The 19,843-nt window shown below is 44.2% G+C and overlaps 1 protein-coding gene across 1 annotated transcript; it reads left to right on the plus strand.

Moving 5' to 3' along the window:
- Positions 1 to 1,317: 1,317 nt before the first annotated feature.
- Positions 1,318 to 16,547, plus strand: LOC115464494 (vomeronasal type-2 receptor 116-like). Its single transcript, XM_030194862.1, has 4 exons — positions 1,318 to 2,064; positions 6,973 to 7,200; positions 11,053 to 11,179; positions 15,637 to 16,547. Exons 1-4 carry the CDS (start codon positions 1,318 to 1,320, stop codon positions 16,545 to 16,547), a joined length of 2,013 nt encoding a protein of 670 aa, XP_030050722.1.
- Positions 16,548 to 19,843: the final 3,296 nt, after the last annotated feature.

A 19,843-nucleotide genomic window follows, 5' to 3' on the forward strand; every position in this document is an offset into this window, starting at 1 on the left:
GTTAGAGACACCAATGCATTCTTACAGGCGTCTCTAACATTTAGCGCATCACAATTTTAGCGCGCGTTAAAAACGTGAGTACGTCTTAGTAAAAGATGCCTTCAGTGAGGAGGTTTGGGGACCTCTCTCTCCCTGTATAGTCTCATTTGGGAAGGAGCAAGGAGATTCTTGGGACACTCAGCCCTACCACCCAGGCAGCCCAGACCCCACTTCTATGGGACAATACATCTCTGGCAGCGTGAAGGAAAATTTAAGAAGATAAGAGTTACCTTTGCTGCTGTAGCCTGGTACAATAAAAGATGTATCTGTTCATGTGTGCGACCACCTGCTGTTCAAGTGTGAAACCTTAACAAACTGTGCTAATAGCTATCAGAATATCATCGGCCTACCCTGAGTAGCCTTAATATTTAAGAAGTGTGAGCAAGAGAGATGGCTGTCCACTGTACATAGGTTGGTGATTCAAAAGACTTTGTTTTTGTTTTATTTTTAAATATTTGTGTGCTTGACAGTCCAAGTTCTTTTACTTCATTGTGTGGTCTGGATTTTTGTGTGAATGGAAGTCCGATGCCCTGCTAGCCCGGCCCTTCAAGCCTTAAGGTTAGTCATGACCCTAGTCCTACCAATTTCTTTATGTGCCCTTTCTCTCCACCATCCTGGCTTTGTCTAGGCATTGCCTAGGCAGCTATAAAAAAGGGAGGAGTTACATTCTGAATTCCATACTGGACAGAATTAAGTAAATGGAAAGATCTGTGCTAAACTAGTATTCTATAGAAGGTTCCCCATGCCAAGCACTTAGAGCACATTCCCATATCCAACTTTGTCAGGACAATTTACGCCTTCTGAAAACTGGTGTACGTCCCAGTGCTCAGCTGACGGCAGCTGAGCACAGAAATCCACGTAAAACATTGCACCTAACTTCTGGAAATGCCACTGACTCACCCATACAACTCCCATGGCCACACCCCCTTGTGAGTTGTGCATTATGGAAGTTTTATAGACCAGAGTGTAGGACATATGCGTGCATAATTCATAATTATTGCCAATTAACTCCATTAATTGATTGGTGGCATCTAATTAATTAGTTTCCGCATGGCTCTAGAATCTACACCCAACTTGGGCCAACCTTTATAGAATCATTGGGATTACTGTATCTTCACAAAGAGGCCACACTATCTCCAGCAAACGAAAGCCCTTCCCTAGGTAATACTGTCTTAAATATCTTAAGTGAGATTTTAAGTGCTATGGCACAGTGATAGAGATTAGAATTCTTTATTATTCTTTTCTCGACAGATCAGTTTCACCTCGCAGAATCTTCTGATGAGCGACACTGTTATGTTTCCTTATTTTTACCGGACTTCTCCGAGTGAGCTGCATCTCTGCGCTGGGATAGTCAAGTTACTGAAACATTTTAGCTGGAGTTGGGTCGGTATCATTGCATCTTATGAACATGAGAGCCTTAGTGCTGTCCAGATCCTAAAAGAAGGGATTGAGCAGGATGGAGGCTGCATCGCATTCGTAGAAATTGTCAATAACAATTTTTCCAAACTTAATGAAAGAATCCATATGTCATCAACTAGTGTGATTATTCTCTATTGTAGTATTGATTATTTGTGGAATATATTAGGGAACAGCGATTATGTACATATAACTAAAAAGGTCTGGATCACCACACATGAGCAGGACTTCACCTTAAGTTATCCATTGAACCGGAATATGAAGAACAACACCTTGGCGTTCACAGTCGCAAAGAAAAATATTCCAAGTTTTTCAAAATTTGTTCGTGAGATGAATTATACTCTGCTTCCTAGTGATTTATATACATGGTCATGGTGGAGGAGCTTGTGTGAAATCCAGTGCCAAAAGAGCATCAGAAGATCTTGCAATACGAACAAAACTTTGAAATTTCTACCACACTGTGAGACCAAGCACTTGGGGAGCAGCTATAATGTGTACAATGCTGTGTACGCCCTGGCACACGCACTGCAAGACATGGTCACATCTGGTTTTGGACATGACACTATGTGGAGTGGAGAGAGGAGATTTTTGGATTATTTGCCCTGGAAGGTAAGATCCTTCGTTAGAGAACTGATCAAAGTAAAAGCAGTGAAATATACTAGCACAATGTGGAAGGGAAGCCTTCATGAGAGGAGGAGAAGACAGGGTGCTGTAGAGACACCTAAGGATTGGAGCTTATATTTACTTAGATTTTACTCACATCTTTTTCAGTAGTAGCTCAAGGTGCAAGCAAAATGGTAGAGACTATTATAAAGAACAAAATTACAGAGCATATTCAAAAGCATGGATTAATGAGACAAAGCCAACATGGATTTAGTGAAGGGAAGTCTTGCCTCACAAGTCTATTACATTTGTTTAAAGGGGTAAACAAACATGTGGATAAAGGTGAGCCTGTCAATATTGTGTATCTGGATTTTCAAAAGGCATTTGACAAAGTACCTCATGAAAGACTCCAGAGGAAATTGGAGAGTCATGGGATAGGAGGTAGTGTTCTATTGTGGAATAAAAACTGGTTAAAAGAAAACAGAAAGTAGGGTTAAATGGTCAGTATTCTCAATGGAGAAGGGTAGATAGTGGGGTTCCCCATGGGTCTGTGCAGGGACCGCTGCTTTTTAACATATTTATAAACGATCTAGCGATGGGAGAAACTAGTGAAGTAATTAAATTTGCTGACGACACAAAGTTATTCAAAGTTGTTAAATTGCGAGAAAATTGTGAAAAATTACAAGAGGACCTTACGAGACTGGAGACTGGGCATCTAAATGGCAGATGGTGTTTAATGTGAGCAAGTGTAAAGTGATGCATGTGGGAAAAAGGAACCCAAATTATAGCTACGTAATGCAAGGTTCCACGTTAGGTGTCATGGACCAAGAAAGGGATCTAGGTGTCGTCGTTGATGATATGTTGAAACCTTCTGCTCAGTGTGCTGCAGCGGCTAAGAAAGCAAATAGAATGTTAGGTATTATTAGGAAAGGAATGGAAAACAAAAATGAGGACGTTATAATGCTTTTGTATCGCTCCATGGTGTGACCACACCTCAAATATTATGTTCAGTTCTGGTCGCCGCATCTCAAAAAATATACAGTGGAATTAGAAAAGGTACAGAGAAAGGCAACGAAAATGATAAAGGGGATGGGATGACTTCCCTAAGAGGAAAGGCTAAAGTGGCTAGGGCTCTTCAGCTTAGAGAAAAGACAGCTGAGGGGACATATAGAGGTCTATAATGAGTTGAGTGGAAGGGGTAGATGTGAATCTCTTGTTTACGCTTTCAAAAAATACTAGGACTAGGGGGCACGCAATGAAACTACAAAGAACTAAATTTAAAATGAATCGGAGAAAATTTTTCTTCACTCAACGTGTAATTAAAATCTGGAATTTGTTGCCAGAGAATGTAGTAAAAGTGGTCAGCTTAGCAGGGTTTTAAAAAGGTTTGGATGGCTTCCTAAAGGAAAAGTCCATAGATCATTATTACAATGGTCTTGGGGAAAATCCACTGCTTATTTCTGGGATATCAAAGAAATCCACAGAGTATGTGCATGCAAATTTGATAGTCTTAGATAATTCTAGACTAAAGTGAAGGAGAGTCTCATATACAATACTCAGTAATATTGCTTTCACTCAATAGGTGAATACATTACATGTGTTCATGTTATAATCATGGACTCGACCTCCACCAACCCAATTACAATAACAGAAAAGACTTGCTCTGCTTTTTTTATATATATATGTATTCTCCAAACACACTGCACTTATCTTAGGCAGATTGGTGCGCTCTTCAAGAGCGCACCAATCTGCCTAAGATAAGTGCAGTGTGTTTGGAGAATACATATATATATAAAAAAAGCAGAGCAAGTCTTTTCTGTTATTGTAATTGGGTTGGTGGAGGTCGAGTCCATGATTATAACATGAACACATGTAATGTATTCACCTATTGAGTGAAAGCAATATTACTGAGTATTGTATATGAGACTCTCCTTCACTTTAGTCTAGAATTATCTAAGACTATCATATTTGCATGCACATACTCTGTGGATTTCTTTGATATTGTACTATATGGGACAGAGTGTCGGTCTCGAATCAATTTATAGTTATTTCTGGGATAAGCAGCATAAAATGTATTGTACTGTTTTGGGATCTTGCCAGGTACTTGTGACCTGGATTGGCCTCTGTTGGAAATAGGATGCTGGGCTTGATGGACCTTCGGTCTGTCCCAGTATGGCAATACTTATGTACACTACAGGGGCTAGATATGGTGCACAGTGATGAGTATAACTTATAGAATATTGTAAATTATGTAGGTATCTCCAACAAGCAAGTGTGACCATTTATACCCAACTCTGCTACTGGCTAAGTTCTTGCCTGTAAAGATAGTGCTTACATTCCCTTACATAATAGCTTCCCAGTAGGTGCCCTGTTCTAGAAATGCCCCTCTAAGTCACATACCTTGAGAATGTTCATGTGCTCAAAGGTGCAGACATGTAGCTTAGCTTCCTCTTCAGGCCCAGTGGAGGTGGTTTGGCAGTGGCAGAGACAGCAACAGTGGGAGAGATTAGGCCTGGCAGGGGAAAGCAAAGAGAAGGGAGGGAGAGATGCAAGATCTGGTGATATAGGGAGCAGTGGCGTAGCCAGACTGCCAATTTTGGATGGGCCTGAACCCAAAGTGGGTGGGCACAAAATTTTCTCTCTACCCCCCTCCCCCAGCAAAATTTAGTCACATTAATCAGATGCATTTGTCACACAGGGTAAAGTGCTGCTTTTCAGTGCATCAGATTTTAAACAATTTATTTAATAGCCTAACACCCTTTTCAGTGAGCTTTCAGAGGCCAAAACCTCCTGCCTCAGGTCTGTATAATTCTGTTATGGTATCCTCTCCTGACCTAAGGAAGGAAGTATTGGTCTCCGAAACTTTATTAACACAGGTACCATATTACTTTATCCTAAATTAAAAATAAAATTATTTTCTTTACCTTTGTTGTAAGGCCATTTACTTTTTCTCATTGTGTTGCTCCCAGTCTCTAGATTCTGCTTTCCTTTGTCTTTCTCTTGCCAGGGTTTCCTGTCCATTCATCACCTATGGCTTTTCATCTTTTCCTCACCCTTGTTCTCCACATGCCCCTTCCTCTTATTCTCCAGTCTTTCCCTACTCTGTCCTCTCCCTCTTTCCATCCAGCAGCTCCCCTCTTTCTATCCCCATCCTTCCAGTGTCTCCCCTCTTTCTTTTGCATCCAGCATCTCCTTTTTCTCCCTACCCTTCCATCCAGTGTCTTCCCTCTTTCTCTCCTCATCCTTCCACCCATCTACCCTCTCTCCTGATCGTTCCATCTAGTCTCTATCTCCCCTCTCCTTATATCCAGTGTCTCTCTATCTCTCTACCCTTTTCTGTTCAGTCTCCCCTCTCTCTCCACATCCTTCCAGTCTCTCCCCTTTCTCTCTGCATCCTTTCATCCATCTCCCCTCTTTATCTCCCTATCCTCCCATGTCCAGCAACTCTCTCCCCTCCAGGCCCTTCTTCCTCTCCCTCCCATGTCCAGCAGCTCTCTCCCTTCCCTCCAGTCCCTTCTTCCTCTCCCTCCCATGTCCCAGCAGCTCTCTCCCTTCCCTCCAGTCCCTTCTTCCTCTCCCTCCCATGTCCCAGCAGCTCTCTCCCTTCCCTCCAGTCCCTTCTTACTCTCTCCCTCCCATGTCCCAGCAGCTCAGCCATTTTCCCTCCAGGCCCGCCCATCCACAACCTTCGCGCGCTGTCGCTGCCCTTTTGTCCCGCGGAGGCAGCGTTCAGCGTTTCCTTCCTGCCCTGTCTTCTCCCCAGGCTCCGCTGCATCGTCCCTGCAAGTGGAATCCTTTTCCTTTTCGGCCGTCGCGCTGCGCTGCCATATACACAGGCAGCTTCGCTCTCCCCCACCGCGTTCATCTGGCCCTAAACAGGAAGTGCATCAGAGAGGGCCAGAATGGATGCGGCAGGGAGGAGCGAAGCTGCCTGTGTGTATGGCAGCGCAGCGCGACGGCCGAAAAGGAAAAGGATTCCACTTGCAGGGACGATGCAGCGGAGCCTGGGGAGAAGACAGGGCAGGAAGGAAACGCTGAACGCTGCCTCCGCGGGACAAAAGGGCAGCAACAGCGCGCAAAGGTTGTGGATGGGCGGGCCTGGAGGGAAAATGGGTGGGCCTGGGCTCGTCCAGGCCCACCCGTGGCTACGCCCCTTATAGGGAGGGTGAGATTACTGTAACCTCTAAGCTGAGTGGGAGCCCTTCACCTACAGTCCTGCCACTGGGGGGTGCTGTTTCACTATTATATTTTCAATAGTGAAGGATAGGCAAGCTCGGCAGAACTCCAGGGAAAATGCCTGGCCCTAGCGACTGAATCCACAATACTGAAGCACAACCCCCCCCCCCCCAATGGCAGCAAATCAGTTGGGGACTCAGCTGAGATGCCACTGGACAACCAAGGTGGGGGGGGGGAAGAAAGAAGAGGTGTTACTGGTCCTGGCAGAAAGGAAGGATTGACACCTTGCAGGAAGTGAAAGGGAAGAGGAAAACAAATGCTGGCTATGAAGCAGGGGAGATGGAAACTAATGGGTCACGTTGGAGTATGGTGGGATAGAGAAAGGAAGATACTAGGCTACAGGGAGAGGTGGGGAAAAAAAGCACAAATGCTGGACATGGGGGAAGGGAATAGAGGGAAGATGCTGGACATGTGGCATGAGACATGTGGCAAGACAGAGACAGAAGGAAAGCTAGTGAGACACTGGGTGAAGAGAGAGCGAGTGATGTGGAATGGGAGGGCTGGGGTGAGGAAGATGGAAAGCTGTAAGTCAATGCAGTAGCAAAAGAGAGAGATTGAGGATTGAACAGAGAGAAAGAGATGAAATAACTTGAAAAAGGAAAATTGTTTTGCTTTTATGTATGATTGAAATTACATAGGTAACTTGGCAGTATTGAAAATGTATCTTTCATTCTTTAGCTTCATCATTATCTGAAGAACGTCCACTTTAAGAACGGTCTTGGTGAAGATGTATCTTTTGATGAGAATGGAGACCTCACCATTGGATATGATATCATAAATATTGTCTATTTACCTAATGGGATACAGAGGAATGAAATTATTGGTAGTTATAACCCTTATGCTCCTCCAGGACAGGATTTCACTGTTGATGAGAAAGCCATCGTGTGGGAGAGCGACTTCACTGAGGTGGGAATCAAGTTCTACTAAAATATGATGAAACTTGGAGAAGCCACAAGTAAATACTCTTACCTAGATTCAGGAGATATAAGATATACACATGTTGCCCAGCCCATGTTCTGCCTAGAGTCCATCCCTATGAATGTCCCCCTATAAAATATGTGCTGTTGAAGAGATGCGCGTAGGAAGGGAAGAGTAGAAGGTAGATTTTGATGTTCACATGCCTGTGTTCACATCCAGTTGCTGTGGACCGCCTTAGGTGAATTTCTCCAACAAGACGGTAAATAACTCCTAATAAATAAATGTATGCATATATGCTAGCATTCTAGTCATTTATGGGCATGTGTAGTGCCTAAACGAAGGCTCATAGTAGCATAGTAAATGACTGCAGATAAAGACCTGTACGGTCCATCCAGTCTGCCCAACAAGATAAACTCATTTTACATGGTATGTGATATTTTATATGTATACCCGAGTAAGTGCTACTGTATTGACTAACCATATTCTATAAACTGCGCCTAAATCTTATAGAATACGCATAAATCCACTCAGATTTTTTAGGTACCATATATAGAATCTGGCCATAAAGACTGCATTGACCAATTGGAAAAATAATGCCTTCTTCATCGTGCATTTTTGGTAGCAGTCTGTACTCCAAGTCTACAAATTTGAAATGTTGGAGGCTGATACTGTAAGTTAAGTGTACCACATCATAAACAAAAAATTTGGAATGCTGTTGAAGACTACCTCTCTTAGGGCACCTTTTACCAAGCTGTTGCATAAGTGGTCCGTCAGCGCATGTTTTACATGCGTGTCGAGGCCCCCTTTTACTGCAGCTGGCAAAAGGGAAGTCTCACTTTCCTGCAGGAAAGCACTTGCCACGCTGTCATTTCAGGGGGGGAGCCCTTACTGCCACCCACTGAGGTGGCGGTAAGGGCTCCTGTATTAACCCGCCGGCATAGGCGTAGTTTGACTGTTTCATTTGGGGGGGCAAAGAATGGGCGGAGCATATTAGCATACATTTGCATATATACATATGCAAATGAATATGCTAATATGGAGAAAGGAATTGAAATTTACAGGCAAAATATCACAGATGCACATTTCAAAAAGCTGACACATTTCAATTAATAAATTATGAATAAAATACTTTTATCTACCTTTGTTGTCTGATCATTTAGTTTTTCTATTCGCTTTGGTCCCAGTGTCTTCTGTTTTATGCAGTGTCTTCTTTCCAGTAGGCTTCCCTCTGCTCCCCACCCTCCCAGTCCCATCCATCTCTTGCTCCCCACCCCTCCCAGTCCCATCCATCTTCTGTTCCTTCCCTCTGCTCACCATCCCTCCATCCCATCCATCTTCTGCTCCTTCCCTCTGCTGTGCCTGACCTCTCCCAATCCCATCCATCTCCTGGTCCATCCCTCTGCTCCCCACCCCTCCCAGTCCCAACCATCTCTGGTTCCTTCCCTCTGCTCCCCACCCCTCCCAGTTCCATCCATCTTCCTTCTACTGCCCCCCCCCGCGAGGTCCAAGATGGTAACTCCGTTTACCCCCTCTCTTCCTCCCTCCCTCCGGCGCAGGCAACAGTCTTCAGCTTTTTCAGCGTTCCTGGCAGCGGTAGCGATGTACACGCTGCCTTCGGTCTGCCCCGGAAGCCTTCTCTTCAAGTTCCTGTTCCCACCTATGCGGGAACAGGAACTTGAAGAGAAGGCTTCAGGGCAGAGCCGAAGGCAGCGTGTACAACGCTACCGCTGCCAGGAACGCTGGAAAAGACTGCTGCCTGCGGCGGCGGAGGGAGGGAGGGAGGAAGAGAGAGGGGTAGACGGACACGCTCCTCTCCGTCCGCTTGGCTTCCCTGCCCTCTCTGTCTGCGTCCCGCCTTCCTCTGAGGAAGGCGGGACGAAGACAGAGAGGGCAGGGAAGCCAAGCGAATGGAGAGGAGCGCGTGCCTGCATGTGTTTTTTTTTAACTAATGGTGCGGCGGCGCCTCGTCGTCGTTTGGGGGGGCATTGCCCCCCTCGCCCCCCCCCAGTCTACGCCTATGCCCGCCGGTAACCAGTGATAGTATCTGAGGATCTGAAGGTGACGAAACAATGTGACAAGGCGGTGGTCATAGCCAGAAGGTTGCTGGGTTGTATAGACGGAGGTGTGACCAGCAGAAGAAAGGAAGCATTGATGCCCCTGTACAGGTCGTAGGTGAGGCCCCACCTGGAGTATAGTGTTCAGTTTTGGAGGCCGTATCTTCCTAAGGATGTAAAAAAAATTGAAGCGATGCAAAGAAAAGCTACAAAAATGGTATGGATTTGCGTTACAAAACGTATGAGGAGAGACTTGCTGACCTGAAGGAAATGAGAAACAGGGGTGATATGCTACAGAAGTTCAAATATTTAAAAGTATTAATCCGCAAACGAACCTGTTCTGGAAGGTGATAGAACTAGTGGACATGAAATGAGGTTGAAGGGGAGCAGACTCAGGAAAAATGTTAGGAAGTATTTTTTCACGGAGAGAGTGGTGGATACTTGGAATGCCCTCCCGCGGGAGGTGGTGGAGATGAAAACGGTAACGGAATTTAAAAATGCGTGGGATAAACATAAAGGAATCCTGTTCAGAAGGAATGGATCCTCAGAATCTTAGCGGAGATTGGGTGGCAGCTCCGGTGGTTGGGAGGCGGGGCTAGTGCTGGGCAGACTTCTACGGTCTGCGCCCTGAAAATGGCAGATACAAATTAATTGCCAAAAACAGCGAAGATGACACCAAAAACGGAAAAAAATAATAAAAAAAAAAGGAAAAAATAAAAAATAAATAAAACAAATAGAATACAAAAATAAAATCAAAAACAGACGACACAAAAATAATAATAAAACTTTGAATTTATTAGGGTGATATGACTCGACACAGCTGTGTTTTGGCCCAACTGGCCTGCGTCAGGAGTCTGTTACACCATGTACATATTCTCTGGTTGTATCAATATTTATGTGAAGAATGTTCTGCAATAACTCAACCTTTAAAAAGGCTGTGTGCACAATCTTGCAACAATCGCTATGGAGAACTGTGGCTGGAAAACGTCCAACTGGAGTAGCTGCAAATCAGCCTCTCATTCAACTCCTGGGTTCGATACATCTATATAAGATGAGTATTTGATTGTAAAAATTAATCGATAACAATAATGATAAAAAAATAAATGCACTAATAGTGTGAACCAATGAAGAAAGGTGTGCAGAACTCATTGCCGTTCAGTAAAATTGGTAATGTGCACAGCTGAGGTCACCAAGATAAATATACTGTTTAAATGAATGTTTGAATTGGACTGACAGAAGGAGGAGATAGTGGGAGCTGATTTTATAAGTAGATACAAATCAAGGTCAGGTATACACATAAAGTAGCACATATGAGTTTATCTTGTTGGGCAGACTGGATGGACCGTACAATCTTTTTCAGCCATCACCTACTATGTTACTATGACAAGGTTATTGTACACAGACTTAGGTATTGATAATGTCAACCAAAGTTCTGGCTGTTGTTTGTGTACTTAAACTTAACCAATGTTAAATCTAAATCGGTGAAAACTGAAAATTCAAGTTCTCTGGCTGTTTTACCTCTACCTTAAAGATTCCCCAGGAACCTCCTACTTCAAAAAGAAAAAAAAAATTAATGGTGACAATTAACTGCTCCAGACAGGAAGATTTTGAGAAAGTCTGACTCAAGTACAGTTAGGTATCTAGATCCTTTATAACTGATCTCGCCACAATAACTTTGATTTTCAAACAAAATGTCTGAATTAATGGTCAGTAAAGGAATGCTGCATTTAATAAATAAGATCTGAGTGTCAAATAAAGTTATATAACTTGTTTCCTTATTCTTCAGACACCTCCGCAGTCCAGATGCAGCCCAAGTTGCCATCCTGGTTACCGGAAATTAACCAGGGAAGGAGAGCCCGTCTGCTGTTATGACTGTATTCCCTGTGCAGAGGGAGAGGTCTCTAACCAAACTGGTGAGTGGCATCATGGGCAAAACCAAAACAGAAAAAGGAGGTAAACACCCTATGTAAAGTATCAAACAGTACTATGAGAGTAGGGATAAGTCCATGGGTTTTCATAAAAGAGGAAAAAACGAGACCCTAGAGGTAAAAAAAACACCAAAATGCTTTAATAAAAATCCATCAATATAATGATGTTTGTTATTTCCACTCAGTGATTCAATGAAATCAAACAATGTTAATGAGAATGTCCACTAGAGGATAACACGCTAGATAAAAAAGGAACTGACACATATTGTCAGCAAGCACCTCTCCGTGCTGTCCACTCTCGACCCGCACCTCTCCGTGCTGTCTGTCTTCACCCACACAATTGGGGCTAATCCACCTCCTAAGAGGAACTGCTTCTGCTCACTTGCAAAAAGTAATTATTCACAGTGCCAAATTTATCCTGCAGAGTACTTTATTCCACCGCGGTACTAGTGGTAAAAACAGTATGATCACCGTACCACAGCTGTTGGTCTCTGTGCACTTTGCTTCACTTTTCCAACACACCAAACAAATAACAGTTCAGTCTTAGAATTAGCTAAAGACTTGGGAAAACCTGTGGTTCAGTCTATTCCTCCGCTCCTCTCTGCTACTGCCTAGGAGTTAGAGGCATTTTCACCACCCTCATTTGCCAGACACCAACACTCTGACAACCTCCCACAAATGTTCAGACTGACCTCCTTCAGGAAATTAATTCCCACAGTTCCATGAAGCCAGACCGCATCTAGGCATTGTCACTTAGCGGCCCCCAAATCTCTGGCTTCTCTTTCTCTGCAGTCTCTTCCTTTTCCACCTCTCTTTGTCCTGAGCAAAAGAACTCCATTTGCTCCTCCCCAACCTCTTTCCTTTTGCTTTCCTCTCCTAGTTCAATCTCATCCCATACATGGAGTCTTCCCCCACCCTCTCTCCCAGGTGCTGCTCCTCCCCCTGATTATCCTCCATCTCCCAATCACCCCCTGACTCTACTACCTGCTGGGAGTTGTGGTACTGTTTCTCTTGTTTCCTCCTTCCTTGCAAGTGTTGCTGGGCTCTGTAGTTCTCTTCCCTTTTCATCAGTCTCCTACTCCCTTTTCCCCTCTGAGGGTTTTTCTCCTTTCCTCGCTTACTGTCACTATCAGCTCTTCTCTGCCTTCCTTCTACCTCCTCCTTACAATATCCATGTTTCGGCACAAATGCTTGCCTCAGGGGTCATAAACTCTGCACTTACTAGTGTAAGATTTGATATGCAATGCAGACCTCTGTGGTGACAAGCAAGATGCAATCAGAGATCAACTGTAAAATGCTTGTAGACAGCGAAAGCGTGGTCCGATCACTACTCTCATAGTACTGGGTGATATCACGGAACATGTGGGCAGCACAAGGCTGTAGATGCTTCATGATGGTCCCTGCTCTGTGAATTAGGCAAGGGTGAAAATCTGTAGAGACCAAGAGTAATCCACAGTTTGATTAACTTTTTTTTTTTCTTTGGAGAATGAGGGAAAATGTCAGTTTTGCTCCCTCTCCTCACTAGATGACCAAGCATAGCAGGTTCCATCAATTCCAAAACTAATGGAGCATGTCATTGACATTTTGTCTGTGAATGGCAGCCCATCCCTGATTGTCAGTGCATTTTCTGTGGTCCAAGTTAACTATGGGGCTCATTTTTGAAAGAGAAAAATGTCTAAAAAGTGGCCTAAAGCAGCATTTGGACATTTTTCTCACAAAAACGTCCAAATCAGTATTTTCAAAACCTATTTTTAGACATTTTTCTATGAAGTCCATGTAATAATAGTATTAGTAGAAGTGCATTCAAATCACAAGGCGGCATGTCAGGGGCGTTTTGAAGGCGGGATTAGGGCAATGCCTAACACTTGGATGTTTTCTAGCCATAATGGAACAAAACAAAAAAGTCCAGGACTAAAACCAAGACGTTTTGGGCTAGACCTGTTTTCAGAATGAACAAGGCAAAAAAGGTGCCCTAAATGACCACTGGAGGGAATCGAGAGTAACCCCCAATACCACCCCCCCAGTGGTCATTGACCCCCTCACACCCCCACCCCACAATATGAATAGAAATATGACTTACCAGCCTCTATGACAGCTGCAGATATTAAAGTCAGGTCTATTAGAATAGCATGCAGGTCCCTGGAGTAGTGTAGTGGTCGGTGCAGTGTACTATGGAGTGGGGCAGTGGCGTAGCAAGGGGGGGGGGGGCGGGAGGGGCAGTCCGCCCCGGGTGTCAACTCAGGGGGGGGGGGTGCTCCCTGTCAGCTCCCCCCCTCGGCGAATCAACACCCCCCCCCCCGACCAGCTCCTGCACCCTACCTTTAAAAAGAATATCGGGAGGCGAGGCACCCTGCCCTGCACGTAAAAGAAATGTGGACCGTCAGGTCTTCCCTCGCTCTATCTGTCCCGCCTTCTGCTGACGCAACTTCCTATTTCCGCAAGGGCGGGACAGACAGCGAGAGAAGGCCTGACGGTCCACATTTCTTTTACGTGCAGGGCAGGGCGCCTCGCCTCCCGATATTCTTTTTAAAGGTAGGGTGCGGGAGCTGGTCGGGGGGAGGGGGGTGTCATCGTGCTGCACCCGGGGGAAAGGTGCAATGGCGAACCGCCCTGCCCCACCCCAGGTGGCAGCCCCCCCCCTGCTACGCCACTGGAGTGGGGGACTCAGGTCCTTATCTCCCTCTACCTGTCACACTTGTGGTGGAAACTGTGACCCCTCCCAAGGTCACCCAAACCCTACTGTACCCACATATAGGTGCCCCCTTCACCAATAAGGGCTATTATAGTGGGGGACAGTGGGTTTTGGAGGGCTCAGGGGACAAGATAAGGGAGCAAAGGTGAGATGTGTACCTGGGAGCATTTTTATGAAGTACACAGAAGTGCCCTCTAGGGTACCCCATTGCTCTCCTGGGATGTTGAGGGACCAGTCTACAAAAAATGCTGGCTCCTTCTACATCCCAATCGCATGAATCTCTATGTTTTGCACCTATTCGTTCTGTTGGGGTTTTGTTCCAGAAAATGGACCAAAAAACAAAACGTCCTAATCACAAAACCTTGTTGAAAACGGTATTTTTGACATTTTTATTTTTTTAAAAAGATAGAAGTTTTCCGATTTTGAAAATGACCTTCTTTCCTATTTGGATTTTGGACGTTTTGTGCAAAACGTCCAAAATCGGACTTAGACGTCATATCAAAAATGCCCCTCCACATGAGCACTGACACTGAATGTCTTCTGCGATTGCCCAAATCTGTGTCCTGATCATGCCAGCTCTCCAGGAACACTGTGGCATTTGCCAGGCAGAAAATTCAGCGTCACTACCCTGTTAAATGTAGCTGAATATCCTCTCCTAAGGTGTTCAGTGTGATTTAACCGGGCAAGGCCCATGCTATCCAAGGGACAAAAATATCGACACCAGGGGCGTAGCCAGACAACAGATTTTGGGTGGGCCTAGGCAAGAAGTGGGTGGACACCAAATGTTCTCCCCCACCCCAAACCACCACCGAAAAATATCTCAGCTGGTGAGAAAATGCTTCTTTCCATCTTGGCAGTCTGCAGCAGGCATGCGCTGAAAACTGAGCATGTGCAGGTGCCGGTATCGTGAAGAGTAGCGTTTTCATTACCATCAGGGGGAAGTCTTCAGCTGGCCGAGCTTGGGATCCCCACCAGCTACCGCTAAACGTGTGCTACTGTTAGGTGGGCCTGAGCCCTAAGTGTGTGGGCCCTGGCCCACCCATGCCCATCTGTGGCTACCCCAATAATCAACACACTGCCTATTCTGCTATAGTCTGTTGCTCTAGTGTAAAATTATCCATAATATGAGAACTATTTTCAGTGTCATAAAACATAATGCTATTCAGTGGCTTAGCTACGAGTGGGCCTAGGTGGGCACAGGCCCAGCCCAATCTTGGCTCAGGCCCACCACACTGCTCTCTCTCCCCCTCTCCTTCGCGGTGTCCTGACATCTGCGCTCCTACCTCTAAACCCTGTCCCTTCCCGGTGTACCATACAGGCATCCTCAGCACCTGCTGCGACTCATTCTCGCTACGTGCATCAGCCCTGCAGGGTCCCGCCCTGGCTGACATCATTGCCTGTTTCCTGTCTGCTGGAATGCAGCAGACAGAAACCTGTGGGGTCAACGAAACCAGCGAAAATGAATCGCTGCAAGCACTGAGGATGCCTGTATGGTACACTGGGGAGGGAAGGGGTTCAGAGACAGGATCACAGATGCCGGAATGCCACAGAGGAAAGGGAAGAGATGTGAGGTAGGTGAAAAAAAAATCTGTATTTTTAAAAATACCTCCAGGAAGATATTTGTTGTGGTGGTAGTGGTAGTGTGTGTGTGTGTGTGGGTGGGGGGGGGGGGGGGGGGGGGGGGGGGGGGGGGGGGGACATGCCTCTGATGCTATTTATGTGATATGTAGACAATATTCTTCATTCTTAGATGGTGACACATGCTGGAAGTGCCCAGAAGACCAATGGCCCAATCAAAAAAGAGACGCCTGCATCCCAAAAGTGATAACCTTCCTGTCCTATAAAGAGCCTCTGGGGATAGCTTTGACTTCCATCAGCATTTTCTTCTTTCTGGTCACTGCCGTCATCCTGGGAATCTTTATTAATTACCGAGACACTCCCTTAGTGAGAGCCAACAACCGGGACCTGAGTTACATTCTCCTTATCTCCCTCATGCTCTGCTTCCTCTGCTCTTTAATATTCATCGGACGTCCAAACAAGGTTACCTGCATTCTACGACAGATTGTCTTTGGGATAATTTTTGCCATCTCTCTCTCCTCCATCTTTTCAAAAACCATCACTGTGGTTATGGCCTTTCATGCCACCAAGCCCGGAAGCAAGCTCCGGAAATGGATGGGTTCCAGGGTCTCAGTTTCTATAGTCTTTTCCTGTTCACTTATTCAAACTGTTCTGTGTCTTGCCTGGTTGTTCACGGCTCCCCCCTTCCCATATTTTAATATACACTCAGAAACTGGAATGATATTAATTGAATGTAATGAAGGATCTGTAGTTGCATTTTACTGTGTTCTGGGATACCTGGGATGCCTGGCTGGTATCAGCTTCATCGTAGCTTTTCTAGCAAGAAATCTCCCCGACAGTTTCAACGAGGCCAAGTACATCACCTTCAGCATGCTGGTGTTCTGCAACGTCTGGCTCTCCTTCATCCCAACCTACTTGAGCACCAAGGGCAAGTACATGGTGGCAGTGGAGATATTTGCTATCTTGGCCTCTAGTGCTGGACTCCTTGGCTGTATCTTTCTTCCTAAATGCTACATTATTCTGTTCAAGCCCGATAGGAACAACAGGAAATACCTAACAAAAACTACTGGAGGAAATTGTTAAAGACTTGCTACTGCATAAAGATAAATGGATAAATTATCACCTTTATCTTTATTTCTGAAATTCATTTTTTAAAATATTTTAAGCAATTTATAAAATAATTCCAAGAATAAATCTTGATACAGAAAAGATGAATAATATTGAAACGTCTAATGTATGCAAAGCAAAATTAGGAAAAATGTTATATTATCCAATGTCTAGTCCACAATTGGAAAAGGAGAACAAGGCAATACCAAGAAAAAATTATATCAGTAATCAAAAATTAGGAATAAGAAGAGAATAACTCGGACTTAAAATTAAATTAGATTACGGAGTAGATGAAATTACTGCTTTTGGCTGCGAAAGTGGAGCTACAAGTCTTGGATTCCCAAAATGAACTTAAATGTGTAGGATCATAAAAAACATAGGGGTCCTTTTACTAAGCCGCATAAGCGTGTACGCGTGCCCAGCATGTGCCAAAATGAAGTTACCACCGGACTACAGCATGGCTCTTGCGGTAATTTCATTTTTGGCACGCATTCGATATGTGTGTCTGAAAAATATTTATTTTCGTATGCGTGTAGTGGATGCACGCCAAGTGGCATCTGACACACGTTGGTCCTTACCACCCAAATTCTTTATCACTAAGTCTATGGCTGGCAGTAAGGTCAGAGACCCAAAAAGGACACACGGCAATTTAGATTTTGCCACACGTCCATTTTTTTGGGGAAAAAAGAGGCCTTTTTTACAGGCACACTGAAAAATGATTCTGCGTGTGCCCAAAACCCATGCTTACATTACCGCAAGCCACCTTTCAGTGCTTCTTTGTAAAAGGATCCCTTACTTCACTGAATTCAATTTCAATACACACTTGCAAGGAAAATTTAGCCAAAATAATCCGCCCAATTGTAAAACCCGTGGGTGGAGATTAGGGAAAAGTTGGCGCCTCTTTTGGGTTGCTCTAGATATGTCTGGAAATACTCTAAATCTTACAATTCATAAAAAGTTCATCTCTATGATGAAAGAATTGCTTCAGTATCCAGTCTCTATCACGTTGTAGTACAAAAGTCACAATCAATGTTGCAGGTTTTAAACCCAGAATGTCATCTTCAAGTTTCTGCATAAGGTTTAAACTTTCAAAAGAAATTTGAAATTCATTTTTTATGCTAATGTATAGAAAAGAACATTTTTTAAAAAATGGAGAAAATAACAGAAAGGAAGATCAATTTACAAACAGGAAAGAGGCAGAGAATAAGGGGGAAGAGATGTAAGTAGAAACGGAGGCCTGCAAACAGTCCCATCAGTGTTCCTGCTACTTATGGTTGGAATTCTCTGAAAATGTAATGCTCAGCTTAAATGGATAATTTGCATATTTAAATATTACTATTATTGTACAGTTCATATTAATCAGTGGTTCTCAAGCCAGGTTTCCAGCATTTCCATTGCTTTTTGTGAAGGAAAAAAGGTACCAGTACTCATACAGGACAACCTTAGGGGCAGGGTCACTATCTATGGCTCCTCCCCTACAGTAGCCACAGCCCATCGTAGCCACACCCCTTTTACTAGCCATGGCGCATATAAAAAGGCATCATTGAAAATATTTTCTATTTAGTAGCTTTGTTGTGTGCCCCATAGTCCTAGTATTTTTGGAAACTGTAAATAAGCAATTTATGTCTACTTGTTCCACTCCACTCAATATTTTATAGACCCCTCTCTCCTGATCTCTCCACATACCTAGTATCTGCACTCTCCTGTCCCTCCCTCCCTTCCACTCCATGAGTTGACATTTCTCCCTCTCTCTCCCTCACTCCTTTCTACCCCGTGATCCGACATTTCTTGCTCTCTTCCTCTTTCCCTTCTACCCCATGATCTATTAATTCTCCCTCCCTCCGTCCCTTCACCCCGTGATCTGACATTTCTCCCTCTCTCTCTTCCTCCCTTCCACCCCCTTGATCTGATATGTCTCCCTTCTAGCCTATGATCTGACATTTCTCCCTCCCTTCCACCCCATGATTTGACATTTCTCCTTCTCTCTAGCCCTTCCATTCTCCAGCATGTCTCTCTACCTCCCTTCTGTGCCCAACTCAGGTATCTCCCTCCTTTTTCTCTTCCATCTCTTAATCTCTGTGCCCAGCTCAGATATCTCTCTCTTTTCAATCTTTTAATCCCTCCCACCCCACCCTCCTGCCTGGGTCCCATAAGAACATAAGAATAGCCATACTGGGTCAGACCAATGGTCCATTTAGCCCAGTATCCTGTTTCCAACAGTGGCCAATCCAGGTCACAAGTACCTGGCAGAAACCCAATTAGTAGCAACAGTCAATGCTAAGGAAAGCGGAAAAGAGGCAAAGAATGCTTTCTCATCTATTGTATAAATCATGGAAAGCCATATAAAAAATATTATAGGCATGTTCATCATATCAGATCCTCAGCGTTTCATCCTTTTGTCACAGAGATAGTATGACAGTTTCATTCTATTCATTTTATTTAACTGGGCTGTACCATCTCAAAAGTGCCTATACTAATTCATATCTCTGTGGAATTAATTATATTGCAATGTCTTTCCCTCTGAAGAATAAATTCAAACATTTTAACAATCTGAGGTGGCAAATTGAGGCTTATTCTTCCCAAATACAAGACACCGAACCCAATAATTGTGTCAACAAAAATAACCAATGGTTTGATGAATAAAAATAATTCCACTTCACATTTGCTATACTGTGGAGGAGTGGCCTAGTGATTAGAGCACCAGTCTTGGTATCCAGAGGGGCCTGGTTCAAATCCCACTGCTGCTCCTTGTGATCTTGGGTAAGTCACTTAACCCTCCATTGCCCCAGGTGTGAGCCCTCCAGGAACAGGGAAATACCCAGTGTACCTGAATGTAACTCACCTTGACCTACTACTAAAAAAGGTGTGAGCTAAATTTAAAAAAAAAAGTCCTTAGGAGTCACAGGCATTACCCCAAATAGCTCCGATCTTGCAGGGCAACATCATGGGTTGAATCATGACATCAACTTCAAGATAAATCTCTTTAATATTTTTTGTGTTTAGCTCAATTTGGGATTGATGTTTGTTTCATATATGACATAGTTTAGCAGGACATGTTTATCTACCATAGCCAAGATAATGTTCGAGCACCCTTCTGACCTCATTTGCAACTCTCTTTAACTAGTCCCTTATTTTCTTACTCCTGTTACTCTATCTTATCTATCTATATGTTCCATCTTGGCTTACACCCAATGTTGTCTAATAAAATGTTTTATTGTGTATTGTGTTGGCATTGTAATGTGCTCCTGCAATTGTCTATTGCTTATCTTTGA

This window comes from Microcaecilia unicolor, chromosome 3, assembly GCF_901765095.1.
Source record: "Microcaecilia unicolor chromosome 3, aMicUni1.1, whole genome shotgun sequence".
NCBI lineage: Eukaryota > Metazoa > Chordata > Amphibia > Gymnophiona > Siphonopidae > Microcaecilia > Microcaecilia unicolor.